An 18,732-nucleotide genomic window follows, 5' to 3' on the forward strand; every position below is an offset into this window, starting at 1 on the left:
CATATGGTGTAGATCTCACACTCATGTGAAACATTTGATAAAAATTTTGATAAATTTTTTAAAATTTCTAACACTATTTTAATATAATTTCTAAAACCACAAAAATAATTTATAATTTAAGCCTTCGTTTGAAAAGTGGGTTAGTTTTTTGACTTTTTTAGCGATTTTACCTGGGACTAAAAAGTTTGGTTTGGAAAGGACTTTTGACTTTTTAAACTTTTTTATAAGAGAAAAAATTGTAATGATTAAAGATTAAATGTGATATTTTGTCTTATTAAACTAAAAAACTTATTTTATTTTTTGTGATTAAAAAAGTCAAAAAAAAAAAAAAAAAAAAAAAAAGCCCCAAAACCAAGGCTTCCTAAACGAAGCCTAAGTGAATTTCGGAGATCTGTTTGTCATTTATCCATTAATTAATTAATCGACCTTCACATCATGCCCCTACTGAGCTCTATCTCTCTCTCTCCTCTCTGTGCAACTGTTCAAAGCAAGCAAGTCAAGCCATCCATGGCAAACCTCTCAAAAAACCTCCTCTTCTCTCTCCTCTTCATCTCTCTCCTCTCTCTCCTCCTATTTCTCCTCCCTCCTCCTCCCTCCTCCCACCACCACCACCACCACCACTTCTCTCTCCCCTCCTCCACCAGCACCTTCCCTCCTCCGCCCAAAATCGCCTACTTCATCTCCGGCACCGACAACGACGGAGGTCGAATTTTTCGACTCCTCAAAGCCATTTACCACCCTAGAAACCACTACCTCTTGCATCTCGACCGTCGATCGTCCAAGGATCAGAGGGATGAGCTCGCTCGGATGGTGGCTTCGGTCCCTGTGTTCGTTGATGCGGACAATGTGAATGTGATTGAGAGAGCCAATTCGGTTAGAGAGGAAGGGCCTTCGAGTCTCGCTTTGGTGCTTCACGGTGCGGCCATTTTGTTGAGGTCTAGGAGAGATTGGGACTGGTTTGTTAATCTCGATGCCTCTGATTACCCTCTCATTTCTCAGGACGGTACGTACGTTTCACCTCTTCCATTATATATGCCTTGGATTGTTCAACTTGCTACTTTACACTATTTAGATTGTTTTGATTTAACCTAGATATGATCAGTGTGTACTAGTTGAGCTGAAAAATGGGTAATTTATTTTAGGGTAAATTACATCGATAGCCTTGGAGGTTTAGTCCAATTACTACCCTCTGACCTTTTGAAAATTACATTCCCACCCTCCGGTTAATGGTTTCATTTCATAAACTTCCCTTATATAAAAGTTAACCGCTCCTGCTAGAAAAACAGAGGTAATTACATAAATAAATAAAAAAAAGGTAAAGGAAAGGAAAAAAAGAAAAGAATAGAAAGTAAAGCAAAGCAAAAAAAAGAGAGTGTGCATGAGTTCAATGTCTTTATTTTGTCTAAATAATTACAATGACAGGGGGTTAGTGTAATTTTTAAAATCTCAGGGTTGATATGTATTAAATCCAAATCTCAGGAGATGTAAGTGTAATTTACCTTTTATTTTATAGTTCATGTTCAGTGCTCAATGCAAAATTAGGTTTTTTTTTTTTTTTGAATATTGTTGGAGCCTTAGAAGAGATCACTCAAGGAATTTACACTATGTTTGGATTGAGTGATTTGGAGAGAAAAGAAAAGAAATGAAATAGAGAGGTCTCTTGTTTGTTTGGATAACTTAAGTAGAGTTTTGTAAATATGATTTGAAAGTATGAGTTGTATTTTGAGTTTGTGAGTTGTGGAATTATGATTTGAGTGTAGAAAATTTGTTTGGTTATGGTTTTTGAATAGAGGGTTGAATTGAGTTTTGAATTGAGTTTTAAAAGTTTTATTTGACATGTGAAGTAAGAAAATTTATTTGGTTATGAGTTTTAGAAAGAGTTTTCAAAACTTAATTTAAATTGTTATAAGTCATAACAAAACACACTACTTTCACACTATTGAAAATTCTGATTAACACTCATAACCAAACTCTTTTTAAAATTCAATTAAAATTTTTTATTATTGATAGAAAATAACATTAATCAATTTTTTAATTGAAAATACTACAAAGGAAATAATTTTTTTTCAAAATAAATATTCAAAAAATTTAAATCATAAATATTTAAATAATTTAAATAATCTAAAAAATTTAATAAGTAAAAAATTAAAATAAATATTCAAAAAACTTAGATCGTAAAAATTTAAATAATTTAAATATTCAAAAATTTTAAATAATTTAAAATGTTAATATCTTAAATTTAAAAACAACTCTATACTCAAATCGTAACCAAACACATAAAACAAAACTCAATTAAGAAATTATTTTTAAAACTCATAACTAAACACATAACTCAAAACTCCATACTATTTTCACAACTCTACACTCAAATCGTAACCAAATACATAACAACAAAATTAAAATATTTAAAAATATTTTTATAAAATAGAGTTTAAATTTATTTTTATAAAATATTTTAAATTTTAAAAAATTTAAATCGTAATATTTTGAAATTAAAATATTTAAAAATATTAAAAAAATTAAAAAATTAAAAAAATCGTAACATATTTAAATATTAAAATATTTAAAATCTTAACAAAATTAAAATATTTAAAATATTGATTTGAATTGAGTTTTGAAAAAAGTTTTGAATTATGTGTTTGGTTATGAGTTTTGAAAAGTAATGATTATGTTTTGAATTGAGTTTTGAAAAATAGGTGTAGAAATATGATTTGGAAATTCAAAACAAACAATACACTTAAATCAATGGGTGAAACTATGATTCGAAACTCTTACCAAACGGAGCCTTATTTCTCTTATAACTCTCATTTTTAATCTTCCCAAAAGTAGAGAGATTGGAAGAAAAAAGAAATCAATATTTTCATAATATCAATATTGTTCTTGTAAAAATAAAAGAAATAAAATGATTGAAAATATAAAAATGTTATTTTGGTAATATTACATAAAATAATTGTTTTTTTTTTTTTTTCTTATGAAATCTAACCAAACAAGAAGGAGAAAAATCGTAATCATTTCTTACTTATCTAAATAAGAAGGAGAAAAATCACAATCATTTTTTCTTTTCTTTTCTTTTCTCTTCTCTTATAACTTAAGTAATCCTTTCTTTTCTTTTCTCTCATAGATTCCCAAACATGGTGTTAGTATAATAGTGCTTGTAATTAAAAGATTTAGGCCATCTTCCCTTATCAAGTGCGGTTTGTCCCAACCAAGGTTTTAAAAAGCGGCCGCAACCGTTACGTAATGCCGTTACGTAACAGTTTTGGCGGTTACCGTCACCTGTTACAGCCGCTTTTGTAATGTGATTGAGATTCACAGGTGTGTCGGCCGTAGCGGCTACCGTAGCGGTCGTAATGGTACCGTAACAGTTGTAACGGCCTGTTATGCGCCGTTACGTAACGGTTCCAAACTGTTTCTTTCAAAAAAACACACAAAAAAAAGTTGAAAATGGGGGAAGAGGGATAGAGAGAAGAGGGAAGATAAAGAGAGAAAATGGAGGAGTAAGAGATAGAGAGAGAGAAGAGGGAAGATGAAAAACATGTTATTGATTTGTTGAAACTGTAAGACCCATGCTAGTCTATTCAGCTGCTATCACTAAACCATTTTGTTTGTGTGTCTATCTATATATTGTTTGAAAATAAAAATAATAATAAGTGTGATCATTATCTATTTGGTTTGGTTAAAATATGTATATATATATATATATATATATAATTAGGCTCTTATTTATTCTCTTACTTTTGTCATTGTTTATCTTATATATAATAGTTAGTGATTGATTTTTTGTATAATATAAAGTCTTTAATTATTAAAATAAAATGTAAAAAACTCAGTTTATAGTGATTTAAAAATATGAAATATATTGGATCATACTTAAAAATTTACAAAAATGGATCAATATTTATTTTTAACCCAATAAATATGATCATGGCAAAAAAATGTGTATCGGTAAGTTTTTTTCAAATTGTGCGAAAAATAAAAAAATTCACGGTTCCAGTTACCGCAACTATTACACTACGGCCTTTACATCCCGCAACCGCAACCGTGTTACCGCCACCGTTACGGCGACCGCAATCGCTTTTCAGAACCTTGCCCAACGGTAAGGCTCGGCCTTGGTGACACTTGTTTGAATCACAGAACCAACCGTGTCAGAAATGGAGTAAGGCTGTGTACATCTTGTCTTTTCCAGATCGTGCTTTAGTGGCAGTCTTGCTTTGGGTCACCCTTTTAGTCCATCTGCTGATTATGGGCTTGTTGCAAAAGTTGGGAAAAGGGGAACAAACCAAGCTGGGTAATTTAAAATTAGGCACAAAAAAGGAAAAAAAAAAAGAGCATCTTGCCCATGGGACCAACCAACTTTTGTTTATTCTGAATGCTGATATGGTGTCAACATCAGACACCCATTAGGTCACCAAACATGGGACTATCTTTCAAAAATTAAATAATTGGCACCTTTCATGTAAACACTAAAGTGAGGGGGGAAAGCTTTATGTGGTAGGTGTTGCAAACCACACTTTAATATACCTTATCTTATCTGTTTCTTAAAATTAATACATTTGTATGTTCCTTGGTGTATTCCAAAATGTCTTTGCATTTGAAAGGTAAATGCATTCTCGACCGTGAGATAATTACAACCATCAACAAAGGATTGTGAGAATTTGTGCATTTAATTGTTCAAACACACATAAGTTCCATTAAACCAACTCTCTTATGTAAATGAATGAATGAGTGCTTGCTTGTCTTCTATTGATAAGGTCCTATCAGATTCCCAATGTGTGGGATGGAATTCCCAGCAGAGTTTATTTCAAGATTTCAAGAACTTGCGATCGTAAATGATTTTATGTGCAAATTTTTCAAGAGAACCATCTCTAGAAATTTGATCAAAGTCAACTGTCCAGTATGTGTTCATAGCTTATAGTTTTCCTGCTGCCTTGAAAATAATCAATTATGAAACTTGGAGAAAAATAAGTGAAAACTTTGCTGAAGGATTTAGAAAAAGTTCTATTCACTGTCCAAAACATATCCAACAGAGATTCATTTACTGTTCTTTTATAAACGTCCTTAAAATGTATCCAAGGACATATCCGAAGAACCAAATAAGCAACTATAGCAGCAATAAATGAGCTTAATCTGGTTGGCCCTTTTAGATTAGTATTACTTTAGGTTGTATTGGAACACTCATCCCGAAATTTGCTAGCAGAAAAGAGATGTGAAGACAGGAACCAAACACCTTGCTTGGTTTCAATTTTTGAGCTAAAATTTTTTGAAAGTTGATTTTTTTTGCTTTTCATGTTTTTTTTTTTTTTGTTTTTGGTGAATTTTTTTAATATTTTAAGCAATTTTTTTAAATTTTTAGACGCACTTAACCCAGATGTACCTAAAAAGTAAAATATTTATAAAAAAAATATTTTAAAAAATCAACAAATACACAACAATACTAAAATGTATTGGATTTTTGTATTTTTTTTTTTGTATTTTCGGTATTTAATGAATTTTTAAATGTTTTTTTCCACAAATATTATACTTTTTAAGTGTATTTATGTTAGGTGTATTTAAAAACTAAATTTTTTTCTTAAAATATTAAAAAAATTCAGTGAAAACAAAAAAACACGGAAAACAAAAAGCTCAATTTTCTGAAAAGCGGAATCAAAATTCTGAAACCAAAAAGTTATTATGCAAGTAGTATAATCATCTCCTCCACAATTGCCAACTCTACTGTTAAAACTGGAACCTGTGTTCCAACTTTTAAATGAAACAAGGCATTCAAGTTCATACAAGGCTTGCCTTGTTAAGAAGTTTATTTGAGTTTATTCAAGGGATTAATGAGCCAATCTCTCAAGAATATGTTTTGAAACCTGATTCCTGAATAAGCCAAACTTGACAATCACAAACAAAAGTTTTTTGAGCTTTTGAACAATTAGTATTGGTGTCCTGCAGTTATAATGATGTTATCCCTCGTTAATTGTAATTACAAGAACAACTTCTGAAGCAACCATTGTTAAATAAATGAGTTATCATGAACAATTACAGTGTCCTTTGACACAGAAAAGAAAAGAAATTAGGGGCACTAGACTTTTTCACACAGAAATTATAGTTTACTGTGCTACTCAAGAAACTTGATTTGACTTGGGAAGAAGGGTTTTGAGTTTGGAAAATAAGAAATAGAGGGCTGGTGAAGTACATGCTAGTTGAGCTTGACTCAAACATCATGCTCATATTGAGTTTGATAAAATATCTATCGAAGTTTTTAACTGCTTAATATTCTGATTTATTACAGCCCTTAACTCCAACCAACACCCCTTTAAAACCGTGATATCTATCAATGCCAGTGCATCTGACCACTTTTCTGCTCCACCTCTGTTTTTGCCACAATTGTTGCTAGCGTGCTACTACTACATCACTACGTGACCAAAAGTCTCATGGAAAACTTACAAGGCCTTTAGTAGGTAACACATCATTTGTGCATTTCTATGCGGCCATGTTTTGCACTTCATGTTTTATCATGGATTTTTTTTTTTTTTTGGTGGGAGAAACCATCAATTCATGTAGCAACTTGTGCAGGTATTCCCATTTGAAACATCTTATTTGTCTGTCACATGCTAGTTCTTTTTTTCTTGTTCTGTATATATATGACCCTTTTTAGAGGTGCACACTATAGATTTTTTCATACATATATATATATATTATTCTTTACCTGTTTGGGGGTTAATATATTTCATTACTAATCTATTTACAGATTTTCTTCACGTCCTGTCCTTTGCACCAAGGGATTTTAACTTCATAGAGCATACGAGTAATACTAGCTGGAAGGAGTGAGTACTATCATTTATCTAGGACTTGTTTAAACATTTTTAGCTGCCCATGATTGGGATGTAGATGCAGATTATAAGCTTGAATTCTGTGTCCAGGTATCAAAGAATTATGGAGGTTATTGTTGATCCTGGCCTATATCTCGCATCAAAAGGCAGAATGTTCACTGGCAACAAAAAACGCACCCTGCCCAATGCGTACAGATTTTTCACCGGTACATTACTTGTAATTATTACTTTGTTAGCTTTAAGATTTTGATGACACATTTACCAAGCATGAGAAAGTACTTGTAATTTGGGTTAAACTATCTCAAACTTGCTTCTTGTAGGAAGAAATTAACTGCATGCACATGACCTAAATTTATTTTACCAAGCATAAGAAATTACTTGTTATTTAGGCAAAACTATCTCAAACATCCTTCTTGTAGGAAGATATTAACAGCATGCACATAACCTGAATCCGTCCCAAATTTCTTGGTTGGTGAATCTTTTGATATGAGACTGTTACAGGCTTTTTTGTTATGTACAAAACTCTGTGAGAAGTTCTAGTCATTAGCTTGTGTTTGTGATCTTTGACTGTCTTATTATTTTGTAGACAAACTTTTATTCCACTCTATGTTGACATGGAATCGGGTATGGTGGTCAGATGCGGGTATGAGTAAGTGTTTGAATCATCTAATTCCATATCAAAGGATATGGAGATACGGAAAAATATTCATGTTACTTTATATATTTTGTCTATTTTCTTGTGTGAAATGGTGTTCACAAGGTTTTATAGAGCATTTCATGAAAATTTTGGAATCTTTACATATAATTTTATGGTAAAACTTAAATTACTTAAATGTGTTTGTTAGGTGAATTTCTAACTACACATTTCAAACACATATCCCATACACTAGACACTTGGTGCCGACACATGGTTACTTAGTGGAGCCACATAATGATCAGAGGGGGCAGTTGTCCCTCCTCAAATTGTAAAATCCTACTACTCCATTTTGTTTCTTTCCGTCAACAATAAAATTTAATCACAGACCCACCTTGCCCTTGTAAATAAATTAACCACTGCATTATAGCGGTTATCTTAATAGTTTTCTAAAGATTACTCATCTTTCTTTTGTCTTCCTCGTCTCCCATTTGTGGAGTACCATAAAATATATCTGTTATTTATTTACTGCATTCTTAATCAGTATTCCCATTATTTCATTAGGTTCTCCACACGTGATTTTGAGCCGGAAGCTCGTTGAGTTTGCCATCCTTGGATGGGACAACCTACCGAGAAAACTCCTATTGTTTTTCTCCAACACTAAATACTCACAACGAGACTACTTTCAGACGCTTGCTTGCAATTCCAAAGACTTTTCCAAAACAGTTGTCAACTCCAACTTGCGCTTTACTGTATATGAAGATGATCCTCCAGACCTAAGCGTAACTGATTTGGAAAAGATGTTGAGCAGTGGAGCTGCATTTGCTGGGAATTTCCGTGCAAACAATCCAGTTTTGGACAAGATTGATTCTCTCGTGCTTCATAGGACTGCGGGTATGATATTACCAGGAGGTTGGTGTTTGGGTGGGCGAGGAAGGGGCCGAGACCCTTGTCAGCTTTGGGGTGACATGAGTATTTTAAGACCGGGTCCAGCATCTAAGAAATTTGAGAAGCTTCTTTTGAGTTTAATGTCGAACATTACTTTCCATTCAAACCAATGTGTTCGCTAAGGGTTGTAATTTGTTTCCATTTCTGTACCACGTTGATAATATCGGCTAGATTATATATAATTAGGTAGTGTGTTTGGTTTGTTAGGTATTGATTTAGCGTTTGAGAAGTTTTTTTGTAGTGGCATTTTAGTTTTTTTTTTTAATCTAAAATATGAGGTGGAAAAAAATGAAGTGCTTGAGAATCATTTTTTTTTTAAGGTTTTTTTTACTGAAATATGTATTTTTTTGACAATTTTAATGAAAATAGACACATGATTTAAACTGAAAATAAATTAAAAAATTGAGATGGAAATTGATAGAATTAAAAATTAAAAATTCATTGTAATTTTTTGGGTAAATTATAAATGCATGCCTTGAAATTTACTTAAAATATGGATTTTTGTTTTTGTAGTTTGAAAAATTACAAATATTATTTTATAAAAAATTTTTATTTAGCAAAACTATTAGAAAAATAAAGTTTTTAACTGTTATTCTATACAATAATAAAATTATTTGAATTATTAATTATAATAAATATATGATATTATTAAAAACTGTTAATAAAAAATTTTAGGGAGTGGGATATAATTTTTATAGTCATAGAGGACAAATCATATTTTAGACAAATTACATGGGGTGTATTTATAATTTATCCTTTATTTTAAAACTAAAACCTTGATTTTTTTTTTTTGTACTTTTTTTTTATAAAATAAATTGAAAATAAAAATGAAAATATTAGAAGGCAGAACACTTTTAGGGCTTTTTGGTTGTTGATTGTAATTTGTAGTTTGTTTTTTGTGCTCATTTCGGCTATGATTAGCCTTACAGTTCAGACTTTCGTAGTTCTGAATCTATTTTCACAAGTGTAATGTGAAATAGATAAACACAAATGAATCTAAATCTAGCAAATCTTTTGAAAAATCGATATTTGAATCAAATACTAAAAATAGACTGCTTTGTCAGATTACAGAGTCTGCATCTAAATATTTTTGAAAAATTTAAGAAAATCGTGATTTGTGTCAAATGTCACTTATCCATCATCACCAAAGTGTCTTGGCTCGAGAACTTAGGTATGAGAGGGGAAGGTCATGAATTGAGCACCCTCCTCACCCGATCAAAGATCGGCCTCTACTAATCATGATGTGATTTTTATTTACATTATATGCTCTTGTTCCGATTTATTAGCCAACATTACTGAGTGATGCACACAAGTATAGACTAATTTACAAAAGTTGGAACAATTTGATTTTTTGTTTGTTTGAAAATTATTTTTGATATTTGTCACTTGCAAATGTGTGTTCATACATTAATAAATGTATCCCAATTTTAGCAATTAGCCTTCATCCGCCGGCATTTAAACAAATATATCATTTAATCACTTAGCCTCATGGAAAACATGCTTGATACGGTAACATAAACATACAATGTGATATGCTAAAATACAAAATGCTCATCTAATACTCCAAGACAAGCCAAGCAAAGCAAAATAATTAGCAAACATGCATTCTCTTAAACAATGCAATATGACTAATGTGATGCACACATTATGTAATTTTTAATAGGCTCGGCTATGAGCATGGTATGTGATTCAATTCAAAACATATGATAAATCACGTTTTCAAATAATGAAATTGAAATTGACATTGGTTAGTATGATGAGCCGAATCCAAATGCATGTGAGACGAGTGTATGTGAACATGAGAATGCTAAGTAAATATGATACTCTATGCTACCATCATAAGCAGGTAAATAAAAGGGAGAAAAAAATGGGAGTTGGAAGACATACACCATCATTACATATTTGCCCTTATACAAAAGGGTCCAAATGAATGTTCAAATGTCCGGATTAATAGCTAAGTATTACAAATTCAAATGAATGAATTAAATAACTAACTAGCTAAGTTAATTAACTACTTATTACAAATTCAAGGAACACTAAATTAACTACCTAATTTATTACAACAAAAATATTATATCAATACGAATTACACGACAATAATATCCAATGCAATTGCAACAAAAATTAATATTTACAACAACAACAATAATTACAATAATAAGATAATAATACGAATATAAGTAACAATGAGGCACAATGATTGCATGCAGTGTCTAGAAGCTACTCTGTTTGCCCAGACTGCTCTACCTCACCCTCAGTCATTGCCTTCTGTTTCTGCAAAAAACTCACTACTTGCCAAACATTGGGGGCCGGCCGGCCCCAAATGAGCTCTGGCCAGGCCAAAAAAGTGCCGACCGACTCTAAATTTTATGCCAAAAAATATTTTGTGCTTTAAGGTGAGAACAGACAGAGCCTTTCTAGGCCTTGTTTGTCTCTTCTACCCTTCTCTGTCATGGGAAACTCAAGAAAAGAGCAAGTTTGAGTTTGAAATCACTAACAATCACAATTTGATGGCTTGATGATTTTGAACATGTTTGGACAAAATTGAATAAATGCAATGGAAAACCACCCCTCCCTTTTATCATGAAGGCTCAAAGAGGGAAGTAGACACGCTCTAAGTCTCATCAACATATCATGGATTAATACATGACAATTCTCGGAAAGATGGACTTGGCATAATGTTCGGCCGAATCCAACCAATTCTAAACATTTTCTTTATATCAGTTTCATTGATTTTAGGCTAATTTTGTTAGTTTTTGACATTCTTTAATCAATTTGTCCAAAGTGATGGTTAAGTCCACTAAATGGGAAGAATCATCAAACGAGAAGTGATCCATAGCATGAAAGAGAGACTATACATTGACGATGAATTTCCGTGGAGATTAAGCCATTGAGGATATTTCTCATGCCTTGAACAATAAGCACTTATTTGAAATAGCTCTCGAGCAAAAGAAAAGAAGAAATGAGGGAGAATGCAAAAATGATTATGCAAAGTTGATTATTTAAAATGAAACTCTTCGCATGAAAACTAAGTAAATAAAGCTATTAACTCAAATGACTCAGTGTGTAAGGCCTAAACAACCGAAGCCGTAAGGACTTTCAACACAACAAGTATGATATTCAAAGCACAAACTATTTAAATGAATTAAACAGCCCATAACAACCCCTAAAATGTAAAAAAAAAAAACAATAGCTAAAGGCAAGAGAAAGTAAGAAAAAGAGTAGAGAAAAAGCTATGGAACAAAACCTAAGGAGAGGTGACTAACCGCTCTACTTTTTTGCAATTTTAAATCACATATTTTAGCCCCAAAATAGTTCAAGAACAGTCCCAAAACAGTGGCTAAAAGTATGTTTAAAGAGCACAAAAAGATAGACAAAAGCAAGAGATATAAAGCTATTAAGCAAAATCAAGGAAAGGTGGCTAATCCCTCCACTTTTAAGACTTTTAAACCATATTTTTCAGCCTTTTTAAACTCTGAAAATCAGTGTAAAAAACAAAGAAAAAAGTGCAAGAACATAGGGTACGAGCTATGAAATAAGGTGCAAGAAAGGGTGTTAAACCATTTTACCTATGGTAATTATTTAACCCCTAATTCCAACACTTAGAATAGATCCAAAACAGTAGGAAAATACAAGAAAAAGATTGAAATGAAAGCAAGGAAAAATGTGCCAAGCTTATACCTCTTGAAGAGAGCAAGCTTTGGTTGTTGATCAAACTTGATTCCAAATACCCTCAAATTTATGAAATATGGTTTGAAACTCTAGCAAAAAGCTTCAAGAACAAGCTTTAATCGTGTATGTATTGTGTATGTATAGCTAAAGAAGGTTTGAAGGTCAAAGAAGGAAGGAAGATGGAAGGAGGTCTTTTTAGCTTTTCAAAGCTTTTGGAAAATTTTGCTATCCCCCAATTCTGAATGCAGGAGTTCTATTTATAGAATTTGAGCCAATTTGGTCAAAAATATCTTCAAACAAAACCAGCTGTCCAGTTCCCGCCAACTGTTTGTTTGGTGCTATTGAGAGCCAACCGGCCCCCAATACATACGGCCGGACCCAAAAATGCAAGGCCAGGTCTAAAAAGGCATTCTGGACAAATTTTCATTGAAAGCCGGCCGGCTCTAAATGAGCCACGGCCGAATCTAAATGGACCTGGCCGGCTTAAAAAATCTGCATTTCAGGCCTGACTTTAAACACGCATGGCATATCTCCCTTATTCAGATTCGGTTTTAGGTGATTCTTGAGTCTAAATTGAAGCACTGGAAGCCTAATTTCCAATGGTGGTAGCCTCACATCTAAAGTATAAGTGTGCAAAGAGATATGCCTAATTTAATGAAGGCTGCTCATTCTTTCTCAACGGTTTGATGCTTAACTTCTTCCTAAACTAGTTTTTTTCCCCTCCCCTCCTATTTCCTTCAACTCCAAACCTATAAATAAAATGTTTTTAAATATTTTTCAAAGAGTTCATCTCCCTTCTATTTTTTCCACTTTGGCCTTACTCGGTTTACCGAAAAGTGTAATGTTTTAAACGAAATGCCAGCCTCATCGTAAAAGCATTTGAAAAAATATTTTGAAAGGAAGGTTTTAAGGTCTAAAATAATTTGGCCAAAATGGGGTATAAGGTTTGGGATTAGAGCTTGAATCCAAATTTCTTTGCTTAGAATTCAAAAGATTACATAGTGTTACTTTCATCATCGGGTGTTTGAAAAAAAGCACCCAAGTTTTAAGGGTGGTCAAAAATGAGATGTCTACAATGATGTATGGATTGGGTTTCTCAATAGCAGCCCAAATAAGTTGAAAATTACTATTACTTCGACTTAGGCCCAACAAGGTCGTCATTTAGCATTCGTGTATTACCTTCATTTCGAAACCCTAACTCGTCTGCTGCACCAAACCTTTCTTCTCCCTCACTACCTTTCCTTCTTCTCAAGGTACGTTTCTCTCTCTCTCTAGTTTGAAATTGCGATTTGGTCTGACAATGTTCGTTTTTGTTTGAATTTGATATGGCTTGTTTGATTTCGGTTGGGTTAACAATGGCTCCTAAAGGTATGTTGATGCAAATAACTCTTTGTTTTTTTATTTTTAAATCTCAGGATAGACATGTAATTAGGTTTTAGTTAGGGGGTATGTATACATATATGTGTGTGTGTGTGTTTGTTATTGGATAGTGGGTGATTGGGGTTTCATAAGCTTGAGTGGGTTCTAATTTCAATTCAATGAAGCTATTGAGCATGCCTTAACTCATTTTCTATTCACATAAATGGAGTATAATGGGTTCAGCCTATTAGTCTAAACTTTTTCTCTTGATTTGTGTATGTATGTGCACTGCTAGTTTTATTTATTGTCTAGGGATATTAATATTGCTAATAGATTACGATGTAGAAAGTAGCATAGAGTTACACTTCAACGCTATATTTTATTTGTGAATGGCTTATCAAGCAAGAAAATAGATTTCATACTCTCTTCATCTGCAAATGATCAATCAACAACTGTCTATGGATTGACCCTTTGTTCAATCTTTAAACCTATGCCCTAAGATGGAATAATTCTAGTAGTTTATCCATTTCTATTGCTTGGATTTGGTTTTAAACTTAGAAAGTTGGAGGTGTCTGTAAATCTTCTCTGTCTTCTTGTTGGGATTTACAATTTTGAACTTTTGAAGTATTAGAAATATGGTGACCCTTGTTATCTTGTTCATTTACCCTTATAAGAAATACAGTTACCCCTTTTTAATTTGATCATTTACTGACTTCTGTCATTTCCTCTTCTACAGCTGACAATACAAAAAAAGGCTGATCCAAAGGCACAGGTCTTGAAGGTTGCCAAGGCTATGAAATCGAGTTCATCAACCTTCAAGAAAAAAGTTAAGAAGATCTGAACAACAGTTACCTTTCACAGGCCGAGGACATTGAAGAAGGACAGGAACCCCAAGTATCCACGCATTAGTGTGCCTCCAAGAAACAAATTGGACCATTATCAGATTCTGAAATACCCGTTGACTACTGAGTCTGCAATGAAGAAGATTGAGGATAACAATACCCTGGTTTTCATTGTTGACATTTGTGCTGACAAGAAAAAGATAAAGGATGTTGTAAAGAAGATGTATGATATTCAGACCAAGAAAGTGAACACTTTGATCAGGTAGCTATAGTTTAACATACTTAATTGTAACGTAGGATTTTAGCTTGTTTGCATGCTATTCTTTTACACAAATCGCAGCCTATTAAGTTTTGGAACAGTTTACTTATCAAAATATAAACAACAAACAAATAAATATGGGAAAAGTTTATGTAGTTTGTAGTGTATAAAATATAAAGACCAAGTACTTTTAGTGTTTAGGCTTTCGAAGAAACATGTTTATTCTACTATTGTGTTTTGGTAGAATTCTTCCATAAAATGCTGGTTTCTTTTACGGGGGATGGCTTATTAGGCTATGTTTGGATCTAGAATTTGGGATTTGGAAAGGAAAGGAAAAGGCGAGGGAAATGGACTTTTTTCCCTTTTCAAATTCCTATCCAAATCCATAATTCAAACACAGCCTTAATGTCCAATTTGTAGAATCAAGATTAACCACTTAGAACTAGTGATCGACTGGTTTTGGATAACTGTGATTGATTGAGTAAAAATTTGGTTCATATCTTATCTTTTTGCCGTATGCAAGTTCATTTGTTATATGTGTTGCATTGTGTTCCTTCTAAACTAAAAATTGAGATAAAGTTCATGCAACTTGGAATAACCCAAGTTTGTATTATTGTGATGCAGGCCTGATGGTACCAAGAAGGCATATGTTCGGTTGACTCCAGACTATGATGCCTTGGATGTGGCAAATAAGATTGAAATTATCTAGATCGATCTAACTGTCCTTTTATCTAGAGCAATATCATTTTGTTGGTATTATTACAGTTTTGTTAGTTGTGTTGGTCATGAATAGCAATGCAATGTTTTAGTCTGGTTATTTGAAATGTGTTTTAGAATTCTGTTAGAATTCTAACTTTTGTCATTGAAACATGATTTTGTCATTTGCATAATTGATTTGTTACAGATGGTTATGATGATGAAGCATTTAGTGTTTTTATGTTTTGTTATTTTGTTTTTTAAAATTATTTTTGCGTGGAGCTGTTGGAGAATGGATTACATCACCAAGGTTAATGTTAGAGGATATGAAATCCATCTTTGTGGTATGCCGTGGCACATCAACAACACCTCCACCACTAAAACGACTACTAATACTTTGGTAAGAATGCCTCTACGTTTCTGGAATATTGGCCTGAGAAAATAATTCTAATTAAAATTAATGTAGATAATTATGAATTATTTTCTTATTTCAATTTGTTTCAAATATTAATATTATAGGAATTCAAATCACCTTCACATTTCCTCAAAACTCTTGTTTTTTTCCCACACTAAATACTTGCAAGGAGACTAATTTCATATGCTTGCTTGCAATTCCAAGGACTGTTCCAAAATAGTTGTCAACTCCAACTTGCACTTTACTGAATATGATGATGAACCTCGAGATCTAAGCCTTTCTGATTTGAATAAGATGCAAAGCAGTGGCATTGCATTTGCTGGGAATTTTTGTGCAATAGAAACAACCCAGTTTTGGACGATTGATTCTGTCGTGCTTCATAAGATTGTGGGTAGAGCAAGGAAGTGGCTAAGATCCTTGTCAGCTATTGGGTGACATGAGGATTTTAAGACTGGGTCCATTTCTTATAGGGCGCGTTAAACAAATCAGTAGATATGGATTTATGAACCTACCTCCAACTGTATATAATTAGGTAGTGTGATTGGTTTGTTAGGTATATGATTCTGTTGAAGAAACCAATTGATTTAGGGTTGGTTTAGTAGCATTTTAGGTTTTTTAGTAATTACCAGCAACTATATATAATTAGGTAGTGTGATTGGCTTGTTAGGTATACGATTCTATTGAAAAAAACAATTGATTTATGATTGGTTTGATAGTAGCATTTTAGTTTAGATTGAACAAAAATAATAATATTGAAATTTAAATTAATAAAATTAAAAATTTGGCGGCCTCGTTTGGGGACTAACTATTTTAGCCAAAAAGTCAAAAAATCACTATAAGTTGTCACATCACTCTCTACATTTTGCACATCTTTTCGTAGAAAGTCAAAAAGTTACTAAAATAGCATGTTTCCAAACCATTGTTTTTTTAGACTAAAACCTAATTCTTTTTTCATAAAATAAATTGAAATTGAAAATAAAAATATGATAAGATAGATCTCTTTTAGGGATTTTTGTTGATCACGGCTTAATTTGGCTTTTAACTTATTTTGGATAATATCACCTCTCTATTTTTTTACATAATTTTTTTTAAAAAGTTAAAAGGCCAACTTTTAACCAAGTTCCCAAAACAACCTTAAATTTGATGAAAAATGTTTAAAATGTGAGTTTGAACCTTTTTTTATCAAGTTGATATCAAATAGAGGGAGAGTTACTTTTTTTCATCAAATCAAATGAACTTTATTGTTTCATCAAATTTGTAAGTGACCATTAGGCCGAATGTCTACCAAAACAAGCTTTCGGACAATCAATTTTGGAATGAATTTGATAAAAATATACTCTAAACTGGACGGCCACCCAGATTTGATAAAACTATTGGAATACATATGTCGCCGTTTAGCAAAAAATTTTTTGGTTGGCTTTTTAGATTTGAGACTTTTTTAGCTTGGGATTAAAAAGTTCATTTGACATTTTTTTTTTTTTACTTTTTTAACTTTTGTGAGAGAAAAAACAAAATGATTATGGTTTGAATATGACATTTTGTCTTACTAGCTTATTTAGAGGGTGTTTGGGATGATCTAAATAAGTATACTTTTTGATTTTTTATAAAAAAGATATACAAAATATAAAAATGTGATATGACCAAAAATAAAATAAAAAGATAAAAAGATTTCACTTTCATAAGAGATACTAAATTTGGGAGCCAAATAAATAGAAGAGTCGGAAGGTGCGTACCCTAGAAATTAGATATTATTCGGCTCCATACTGCGTGACTAGGATGCCGAATACGTTCGGAAGGCCGAATAGCCGGAGATCAATAGTTCTGAACAAATAAAAGGGAAATGGGATAAAAGTAGGCTCAGACCCCGAGGCCCAAAAAGCAAGTATAAATACAAGAATCACAGATTTAGAAAGGTATGTAAGAATCACTTCACTTAACTTAGTAAACAAGCTATCCTGAGTGTCTGAACTGACTTGTCCGTCGGAGTGCTAATTCCGGCACCCCCGACCGGAGTGTTTATATCTTTTCAGGTGACTAGCTCAGGATCACTAGCGTCTCCCAGGATCTGAAGAGTATTTCCAAACCACTTCTCCACAATTGGCGCCGTCTGTGGGAATACTCAAATACATCCATGGCAGGCGTGACTGAAGATCCTCCAATAGCCACTGACGAGACCACACAGAGAGCTGACCTCACTCCAGCAAACTCGCTTGGACCAAAAACCATCGCAGCAAGACTTGCCTTGGACCTCTGCTTATCTTCAAACCCAACGCAAAAGACAATACAAGCAACCATGGCACAAGCTAGGCAAACCAAACAGAGGTTGGACAACATCATCGTTGAGAACGAACGCCTTCGTTGCGATCTGGCCTCGAAAATAGTAAAATCCAAACAACCAGTGCGCCAGGCTTCTGAGCGACCCCCGAGGGCAGATGATCGACGATCTCGAGCCCGACAGCAAGAAACTGACGGCCGCTGTGCCTCAACAGATCATCTTGAGGAGTTGGCAAAGGACGAACGTCTCCAACAATGCGTCTGGAGGAGTGCAATCAAAACACCTACCCTTCCGAAGGATGCGTTTCTGCTTGACACCGTCCACATGATATACAGCCTGCCAGTAGCCCCGGCCGTGCATACGATCCAATCACATCTAGGCCCCCAACAGCAACTCACGCCCACAAAGCGGCTCCGAGAAACGCCAAGTATCACCTTTGACGACTCTGATTTGATCGGCTTAACACTCCCTCACATCGATCCATTGGTTGTTGAGCTACGCGTAAACCGCTTCACTGTCGAACGCGTTCTTATCGACCAGGGCAGTACTTCGGAGGTTATGTATTACAAAACCTTCATCAAACTCGGATTCAATGAGTCAGACCTGACTCCGGCTCCTTATCCACTATTTGGATTCAATGCCAATCCAGAGTACCCATTGGGAAAGATCAGCTTACCTGTTCGAACAGGTTCCAGAACGGTGGATGTGGAATTCTTGGTCGTCAGGCTGCCATCGCCGTGCAATCTCATCATGGGGCGATCGTGGTTGTATACCTTGCAGGCCGTCCCAAGCACCTATCATCAACTGCTACGTTTCC

The 18,732-nt window shown here is 33.5% G+C and overlaps 1 protein-coding gene and 1 long non-coding RNA gene across 2 annotated transcripts; both read left to right on the plus strand.

Annotated features, from left to right (window-relative positions):
- The first annotated feature begins 201 nt into the window (after positions 1–201).
- Positions 202–8,607, plus strand: LOC114323452 (beta-glucuronosyltransferase GlcAT14A). The gene is made up of 4 exons (XM_028271066.2): positions 202–1,003; positions 6,734–6,809; positions 6,906–7,021; positions 8,014–8,607. The coding sequence occupies exons 1-4, from the start codon at positions 436–438 to the stop codon at positions 8,517–8,519; spliced, it is 1,266 nt and encodes a 421-aa protein (XP_028126867.1). The 5' UTR covers positions 202–435; the 3' UTR covers positions 8,520–8,607.
- Positions 8,608–13,261: 4,654 nt separating this feature from the next.
- Positions 13,262–15,358, plus strand: LOC114323523 (uncharacterized). Its single transcript, XR_014333016.1, has 3 exons — positions 13,262–13,322; positions 14,165–14,532; positions 15,154–15,358. It is a non-coding gene; the product is annotated as an uncharacterized LOC114323523 (long non-coding RNA).
- The last annotated feature ends 3,374 nt before the right edge of the window (positions 15,359–18,732 follow it).

Source organism: Camellia sinensis, chromosome 1, assembly GCF_055761805.1.
Source record: "Camellia sinensis isolate YWXY chromosome 1, ASM5576180v1, whole genome shotgun sequence".
Classification (NCBI taxonomy): domain Eukaryota; kingdom Viridiplantae; phylum Streptophyta; class Magnoliopsida; order Ericales; family Theaceae; genus Camellia; species Camellia sinensis.